This window comes from Wasmannia auropunctata, unplaced genomic scaffold (assembly GCF_000956235.1).
Source record: "Wasmannia auropunctata unplaced genomic scaffold, wasmannia.A_1.0 LD336051.1, whole genome shotgun sequence".
NCBI classification, from domain to species: Eukaryota; Metazoa; Arthropoda; class Insecta; order Hymenoptera; family Formicidae; genus Wasmannia; species Wasmannia auropunctata.
In genome coordinates, this window is record NW_012026839.1 from 199,341 (window position 1) to 208,695 (window position 9,355).

Genomic DNA, 9,355 nt, shown 5'->3' on the forward strand with positions numbered 1-9,355 from the left:
GTGTGCTCTTCCGATACTGTTAAAAAATGTAAGAGAGTAAAACAATTTTTCTTTCTCTCTCTCTAAAAGTGGAGAGGGGCCTGTTGAAGCGGGGAGTTTAATATTATACATTATTGTAATTGAAAGTTGTATTTTAAAGAAGTATTTTGTATTTCAAATACAAACTTAAAAGTATTTTGTATTTTGTATTTCAAATCGAAAGATTGAAAGTATTTTGTATTTTGTATTTCAAATCAAAAGATTGAAAGTATTTTATATTTTGTAATTCAAATACTGAGATTCCTAGTATTTTGTATTTTAAATACTTTAATGGTGTATTTTGCCCAGCCCTGACTATACGGTATTCTCTCTCTGTGTGTAACGTTTCCACGTTTATTCAATCTGTGTGTTCGCCGTGTCGAAATCTCGCTACGATGATCCATTTTTCCGTACAATGGCATATCAGCGATCGAGACCTATATATCCACGCTGCATTTAGCCGTGCAGCAGGATGTAGGCTGCCGCTTTAGATCGGACCGACCCTCTCTTCTCTCTCCTCTATGAATATTTTTTACGAAAATGCAATTTACAGAGTGGGCAGAGCCGATTCCAGCCTCAGAAGTTCATCCACCGTGCAGCCGAGGTGCTATTGTTCGAGAGAGCCGACCGAGTTGGAGACCGAGGGGAAGAGCGGTACGCGAGGAGATGGCGGGGAAAGAAGGAAGGATGGGGCATCGGGAGAGTGATATGTATATGCGCGTATTGTACGTACGCGAAGAAAAGTGTGCCTTTCCCTCGCGAGTTCAGACAGTTCTTACGCACTTCCACCGCGCGCGCGCGCGCACGTCTATTTAATTTCAATCGGCTGCCAATCTTTCCCCGATCTATCCCACCTCGCGGCGATCCGAAAGGTCATCCCACCGCGGCTCGGCACGGCTTATTACGTTTTATTAGCCCAATAAGATTTATGGAGATGCTGGACTCACAATTAGACGTTTTTACATCTGAACACGATTTTGTTAAGCACAATCGATATCGCCCTTGCGAAAATTTTAATTTCTGTCCAAATATGTAATTGTCGAGTCAACTCGTGCAAGGACCGAAGTTTCTCGGGGGAGAAACAAAACGGCGTGAAACGACGACTATGGTATACCTGCACGGCTAATAATTTTCAATCGGCTCACCGTCCCTTAAATCGACCAACGAGGTCGACGTTATCGGCCCTTCCGCGGCGAGCACCATTATAGTGAGATATTGTACACGCTGATCCGTCGTTTAAGGGCCGCGAACGGAAGGCGATTCGGTATTTTACGAGAAGACGCGAGCGCGGTATTCTCCTCCTCTCGCGAAGGAGAATATACAGAGTGTCTTTTCCGTTCTTCGATCGTGGCTTCTTCAACCGATTTAGAATAGCATTATATTAACAAAAATTTCGATTACCGTAGATTCTCTTACAATTAGTGTTTAATGATGACTCCTAATAATATTCTCGTATTAGATTTCTGCCAAGAATAGAACGTTCACAAAAAATGAACCAAGAAAGCTAAATTTCGCGTTCACTGTTTATGTCTCCATCCAAGATTTACTCGAGTCGAGTTACTTTAATTTTCGACACCGAATAATAATAATACCGTTTGGCGCTGCCACAGCATTTCGAAACAGCCGCCTGTTGTCGCCTCGTGCATTTTTGCCTAGCGATCTCTGTTTCTCGAAGAGACATCCCGTATATACGCATGTCGCCCGTAGGGGTAGGAGGGAAAGTAATCGGAGGCACTAAACCACGATACCGCGTTGGCAGTTTAGAATCCTGTATCTCCCGGCGCTGTCGCCGGTGGTACAACACACGCCCGGTATTATTTGCGGGCTGCCACATTTGTCGTAGGTGGTCCCCGCGACACGGCGCAGTGGCGTCGCGCGCGGCGTTTATACACCGTATATACATAAGAGCGACAGCGCGGTATATCGTCTCCCGTGGGTCTCTCGCTCCTCTCCGCACTCAAGTCAGCCGATCTCGCGGATAAAACCACCTCGCGCGATAAACCATCGCCGCCGTCGCCGCCGTTCCGCTAATTAACGACGGAATTAACGACGTCCCGCGAGAATCATGCACGACTCACGAGAGATGGTACGATGATGACGACGCGCGATCGGCCAGGATGTGACGATGACGGCCGCGCCGCGGCGATTCGGGCGCGCGCGAACGCGTTAATTTCTAACGTTGACAGACGCGCGAGATCCCGAGGGCGGGCTAACGATCGAACGATTAATAAAGATGCGCGAGCACGCGTGTCACCGGATATAAGGTGCCCACACGGCCCCCATCGGCGTATATCGTGCGTTGCGTGCCCCGACAGCGACGACGCGATCGACGCGATCGAACGCTGACTCGCGCCGTACGTACACACGTGTACGTGTACACGTATGCGCACGTGTGCGCGTATACGTGTACGCATGTACAAGTGTACGAACCCGCGTGTGCGCACGCCGACGCAAAACACGCTCGCACGCGCGCGCTCGGCTCCGCTGCACGCGTGTGTTCCGCGCGCGGATGGACGGGCTAACGGACGTACGCATGTACGTATGGATAGACGGGATGGACGGGACGGATCGACACACAGCACGCGCATGAATATGTAGGATGTCTGGGGAGAAAAAAAAGAAGACGGAGGGAAAGAGTGGGGGCGGCGAAAGACCCGGCGTGCATAGTAATCGGAGCCGCGTCATGCCAATAACATCGCGCCGATCGCCTAATGTCTGATCGATAAACCCGACGGAGTTTTCCTTACTCCGCGCCGATAAACGGCGCGGAGAGGGAGAGAAACGTGGGGAGAGCGGAGAGGGTAGATTGGTGATTTACGGGTTTGCTCGTCGGCGCGTAGACGAGAGAGAGAGAGAGAGAGAGACGGAGAGACAAAGAAAGTATTGGCAAGGTAGAAAAAGAAAAAAGACGCAATCTCAAGGAGGGGGAGAAGAGGAGGGAGGAGAGCACGTGTGCACGCACGCAGCACACGCGCGCGCGAGTGTAAACACACTATGCCTCGCGCTGGAAATGGGCAACGGGTGAGGTAGAGGCAGGTAGGTGGAGAAGTTTACAATTTTCTGCACGACGACCGCTCGATCGTTCAAATGCCAATAACGTTGCGGATGCCAATTGCCGATAATTCAAGGTGTACCTGCCCACGATAACGTGTAAAAAGAGAGAAAGAAAGAGAGAGGGAGAGAAAGAGAGCGCCGATCGGCGCTGACAGATCGTTAGGTACCGGATGATGGGTTCGCGGGTATTTTAACACCGGGGAGACATGCCAAGGATAACGAAGAAAAAGAAAGAGAGAGAAACGGAAGAACCGCAAGACCGCGTCCGCAAAGCTTTCTGGCTTTCGTGAAATCGACGATTCGCGCATCGAATCATCGGAACGATCGCGTTACCGACGCGTCACGTCCTTCGAACGTCTGCATCACGTCCGTTTGGAGGGACGTTGTGTTGGGCAATAACGTAACGCGTCACAGTCAGATTCGTGAAGAGGACTCGAGGACGCGGAGTGACGCGCGACGCGATAAGAGAACGATTTCTCTATCTCGGATCGCGCGCAGGTGATTCACGACACGAACGAAATTCGAGACCGCCGAATTACATTTGACGGTGCTCGACCTCGCGATCTCAAAACCGCGCGTTTTGGCGAAAAAAGACGACCGTGTTAAGTAACGAGCAACGAATTTTTTTTTCCCCCTCATTCGGTTGTGATCCTCGTCGGGAGCTCTCACCTTTCTCCTCGTCTCTCATTGAAGATCCAGCTTCGGCTCTAACGCGTAATTGAATTAATTCCACATTTTCGCCCGACGCCCGCAATTAATTTAATGATAACCGCGCCACGCCGCATGGAAGATTTTTTTTCCTGCTTTCTTATTCCCAGAGTCGGTTTCCCGGCGGAAAAGCCTTTTTCCCGCGAACAGAGCCAACATTGTGTTTTCGCGTATGTGTTATTTTTATAAAAGACAAGACCGTAATCTTGTACCTCGGCCTCTGCCGCATCCGGCGATAGACAATTTTCCTATAACGAGGTAACCTCGATGCGCCTTAATTGCATTTTAAAAGATACAATGTTTTTTTAATAAATTGCTCGATCTATTTAACATAGAAAACTGAATGTATCAGTGTTTCTATTAAAAGCATTGAGGATTTCTAAAGCTGCAAATCATGAGAACCTTGTTGAGAAACTAATAGCGTTTATTCTTTTTTACGACTTACTTATTAATACGTCGCAATTGAGGAAACTTCTCGGGCAATTAACATATGCAAATAAAAAAGTTTCCAAAGGCCAATTAATTTTTTTTCCATTTATTCTTTTACTTCACACTCGCGTTCGATGCATTTCGTCTCACACGAATCCAATTTCGTTAAGGTACCTTTTCATATTGACGCTCGACGCTCATTTTTAGCATAAAAAAAAAACAGATCACATGATCAAAATTAACGAATATCAAACATTAAAGATGCCTTTTCATGCTAACTCTCAACGCTCATTTTTGGCGTCAAAATTACGTGATTATAGTTGGCTTGCACGAAAAGCGGCAATATCAAGTTTAACATCAATCGTAGTATATCATTCGTATCTAAAATGTTCAGAACAAAACAGCAACAACCTTTGACGCTGAAGCTGAGAAAACCCAGCTTCTTTTTTTGACGCTAGTGTCAAAGTCAGTCACGTGATTACCAAAAATCCAACATGTTGATTTCTTTACTGCTTACATCTTACTGCTTAAGTTTTTCTATGTGCCATGGCTCTAACGCTAAAACGAGCGTCTCATGAATTTGCACCTTTAATTTCGATCGTGTGAACTGTTTTGACGCTAAAAATGAGCATGGCTCTAACGCTAAAACGAGCGTCAACATGATATCTTTAAAAGGTTAATTAATGAACATTGTTGCGAGCTACAAACATCCTGAGATCGCTCTAGGGACGAAGAGGAGAAAAGGGAGAAATATTTCATGCGCACTTACCGAGCATCTTGCTGAGATCGGCATTGTGGAGATCGGGATTCTCATCGGCCAATTTCTTGCGCTCGACCTTTGCCCAGACCATGAACGCGTTCATCGGGCGACGTATCCGTTGCTCCTTGAGACTCCTCTGGGCGGTGCCGCCGCCGCCGGGATGGCACATCTTCACTCCCGCGGGAATCGGTGAGATGCCTGGCTGGTATTCCAGCGACGGGCCGGAGGCCAGCCAGGGCATGTCCTCGAGCCGCTGTTGCACCGGGCCGGTCAGCATGCTCGGTATCTGGTTTCAGGAAACGTCGCATTCCGTGAGACATATCCTCGTGAACGCGTCCGACATTTATTTACCCGGCTAACACACGTGTGTTAAGAGCGTGAACATTATCTCTCGCTCTATACACGCCAGTTCTACATATACGTGACGCGACGCAACCACGAAACGAGAACGAGAAGTACGTCTTGTATTGAAATATGAAGATGTCGAATACGGTAAATTTATATTTGGCGAATGGCGCTGACAACGGTATCGTTAAGAGGCGATGACTAACGACAAGGCTAACGACGAACCGAGATTTAAATGTGAGTCGATCGTACGGATTTTGCTATTGTTTCCTCCGGCTGCCATTGTTCCACGTGACTTTGTACTCGTGCGTTTCGTTGTATCGAATAGTTGTACGCGCGCGCTTTACGTAGGTGTGTTTACAACGGCCCGGCGCGAAAGTATACGCGGCATGTGCAACTGGCGGAAGCACGCGGATTCTATTTCGAGAACGCGACAGACTTATACAAGTATACACTGTACCGCGGAATCCGAAATCGGATCGAAACACCGTACCGAGATGATTTGGGTGTCGATGGGCATCGAGCTGTCGTTGCCGTCGATACCGGAGTCGATGTCGTAGGCCCGCGACGTTGGAGTCGCGTAAAGCGAGGAATGGAGCGCCAAGAGCCCGGGGGAGCCGCCGTAGCCACTCACCGCCGGTGGTGGTGTCACCTCACCCCTGTCATAATTGTCCAGCATCCTGCAAAAACCGAAAGAGAATGCGTCCAGTTGTATTCTATATACGTTTTTCTTCGATCGAATAATCAATTTACTTTGTGCACGTCTATTGTTTGGTCACCGCAAAAATATGAGCAGTCTTCTGTTTATATAATGCATTATAGTTTACACAGTTTATTATTGTGTGTTTAAATACAATATATAATTATTATACTCTCTAAATCTGATAATCAGTGCATAGTCACTGATTATCAATGATTTATTGAATCATCAGTCCCAACCATAGTGAAGTAATTAGTGAAATACAACTTCGTCGACTCTCGAAAATCTCTAATAAATAATTGTATAATTGTCATAATCATTGACAAATTAATGGACTTCACTGTTCTCGCTAATTGTACAACAAATTCGGCTTTGTTTCACTTATTTATTAACAATGCAAGGCGTTGAGTGAAGTTAAGTTGTAGCTCCTGACCACAGATTTCTATATACCATAGATCGCTAGCTCCGAGAAATGAAGCGAAACCAAATAACTCAGGAGAGAGGGTGATCCATCCAAACCATCTTTACCCAATAATGGATTATATTCCAAAACGTCAAACTTTAATCAATATATTATTAAATGTACACTAACACTACTTCATAAAGCACTGTATGTGATTACCGGATAAATATGGCGTCTGACTTCAACACAACTGATAACAAACTATATCGCATGTTAGCATGTTATCTATTCTATAGAAATCTGTGCTACTGACTCAATTTGGTGACTTTTCAGCGATTTTTCACTAATTCAGACTTAAAGAGTACTGTTTTTTTCGTCGTAATGTTATATTTTCCTTGATGTTCTTTGTACGATGCTACGCCGTTCTACGAACGGAGTATATATATTTCCTCAGGACAGATAAAGTACAACTGTTATTGCACCACTTTACCAAATTTACATAATCGAGATTTGTCGGAGATTATGTTACCCGACGATCGTCCGTTACATTTGGGATGTATCCGCGGTATTGCTGCAATCTTCACGGACGCGATTCTCGACGTATCAAGTCAAATTGAATGTCATAACGGGCACCAGGTATATTCGATCCAATAGCGCCCGATCGGGTAATCGTTTATTGATCGCCCGACGCGCGCGAAAAGACGCGACGGTTGTACGCGATTCGCGTGCGTGCGAGTGCAATCAAATGCAATCGCGATTCGCCGAGGAATAAACCGTGATAAGCCGGCGACGCGAGCGGCTGGAAGTCCCGATCGATTCAAATCGGCACTAACATTCCCCATCGACGATGACTCTTCGCGTTCCTCCGACGATCCGCGGTATCACCGGGCTGCGCCCAGTAGTAATTGACTCCGGCGTTTCTCTCGATCTCGCGAACGAGCGAATGAAATCTCCCCCGTGGGTCGGTCGCTCTCCGTGTCCGCGCGGCCGATTGATCTGTCAACCGTTCCGTTAGGAAAAGAGTTGATCGACATGAATGAACCATTCAAGGCCACTTAATGGAATTCCCACGATTGTCCTTAAGGCATTATGCGACCGTGCGCCGGGTATATAATAGTACGAACAGCTGTCTGTCGCGCGCGCAAACACACATTTTCGCAGCTACACACACACACACATGTGATGTCCTAGGCAAACCGCGCTGCGCGACATACGTAATGCACACGTACGATATTCCGCGAATGTGTGCACGCGATACGGTGCGCGCGAGTGTTCCATATAATGGCTATTGTTTCATTCGACGTTCGGTGAGATGCTGCGACGTCGGTCAAAAACAAAAAGAAAAAAAGAAACGTACACCGGCATTTTCATTCAATAAACCTCGCGCCGGTTAGGTGCGCGCGTTTTTATCACCCTTTATATCGGTAGGGAGAAACACGTAGTCTAAGAAAGAAAGAGAGAGAAAGAGAAAGAGTCACGTTCCGTCGCTGATAAAACCGACGGCTCGCTTCGACGTATCGAAGTATATCGTATCGGATACGGTCCGATACGAAATCACAGCTTACCGAAAGAGAACACTGTTTCACGTCGCGTTTAAAGAAATTGAGATTTATGGGCGTTTTAGAAAATTTTTCGAGGTTTTTACAGATGGGACTTGAGCCGGCCTCTTGAGGCTAAATTGCGTGTAGGCGTAGATTTGATGATAATTAAAAAAAAATAACAAGATAAGCTCACGTGTGGAACGATCTTCGCCTTGCTTCCGCGTCATATAAGCGAGCTTCGTGTTTCAGCGATATTTCTCGGATGGACGATTTCCTAACAAACGAGCAAGTCTCGCAGAGATCTCATTACCCGCGCATGAACCCGTTGGGATTTTTACGTGCAGGATCGTTTGAAATCTATTGTCTACGGAACACGTTTATTGACAACATACTCGCTGTCCGATCGAGCACGCTTTCCAGCAGATCCAAGTAACACCTGGATGTGACAAAAGGATAACAAGATCAAGACGATTACAAGCTTGAAAATTACAAGCTTGAAATACGATAGGTCGTTATGTTGCGAATCTGCCACGGAGATAAATAAGCAGGATGAGAAACAGAAAACGAAAAGCTGCTCATATAGCAAAATGAGGCGAAATCGGACATATCTTTAGACTTACTTCATTGTTTTTAAATGCCGAATCTCTGACGATTATGTTACATTACTTTAGTATAATCCAAGGTTTTCAATTCGATAGACAAAAGAAGATAAGAAAATGTGCGCCCTCGATAATAGCGGAACCTCTTTCGTTTACCGGTATTTCTCGCAAAAAGATCATACGGCGATGGCAGAGATACGATACGAAATTAAAAGCCATTAAGAGCCGCGGTCAGGATTCCCCCGGGTTTCGTCGGCGTCGGCGCAGCTGCACCACCCACGCGTATGATAGATACGCCACTGCCTTCAGCATTGTTTCTTTAATGATTCATGTCCGAGGGGTGACTGCACCAGGAGTAGAGGAAGCAGTCTCCAACCGCGAATGCAATGAGCCGCGCATCGTTTCGAAAATATTAATTCGCCAGGAGTCATCGCCGGACGCTGATGCATCGATCATACGGCGCGCGGCGTCGTCGCGCGCGTTAGCGCCGCGTCCTTTGTCAAAACTTTGCGCTCGGCGTCGCCGCGACTTTCGCTTCGCGGAAAAGCCTGCTCGTATCAACTACACTGAGAGAAAAGATATACTACAATTTAACAAAAACAGAGAATTATTCACAAAAGTCAAGTTTTATTCTAAAATTTTGTTAAAATAGCAAAATATATAATTAAATAAGCAAAATTTGGTATAATTTTTGATTTAACAACACAATTTTATTTGGTTAGGTTTTATTTGGTTGGTTGTACTCACATTTTGTACACAGTAATATAAAATTGGGTTGCAATAGGAAGAGCACACGTC

General features: G+C 46.2%; 2 protein-coding genes across 2 annotated transcripts in view; one reads left to right on the plus strand and one right to left on the minus strand.

Annotated features, from left to right (window-relative positions):
- Positions 1–1,527, plus strand: part of LOC105451452 (out at first protein) — a 25,097-nt gene extending 23,570 nt beyond the window's left edge. The window contains exon 5 of the mRNA XM_011691900.1: positions 572–1,527. Within this exon, the coding sequence (XP_011690202.1) occupies positions 572–573 (2 nt within the window). The 3' untranslated portion in view covers positions 574–1,527. The remainder of the gene's footprint in view (positions 1–571) is intronic.
- The window catches only part of LOC105451451 (putative transcription factor SOX-15), a 19,688-nt gene extending 14,334 nt beyond the window's left edge, over positions 1–5,354 (minus strand). Inside the window, exon 1 of the mRNA XM_011691898.1 lies at positions 4,979–5,354. Within this exon, the coding sequence (XP_011690200.1) occupies positions 4,979–5,246 (268 nt within the window). The 5' untranslated portion in view covers positions 5,247–5,354. The remainder of the gene's footprint in view (positions 1–4,978) is intronic.
- Between the last annotated feature and the right edge of the window lie 4,001 nt (positions 5,355–9,355).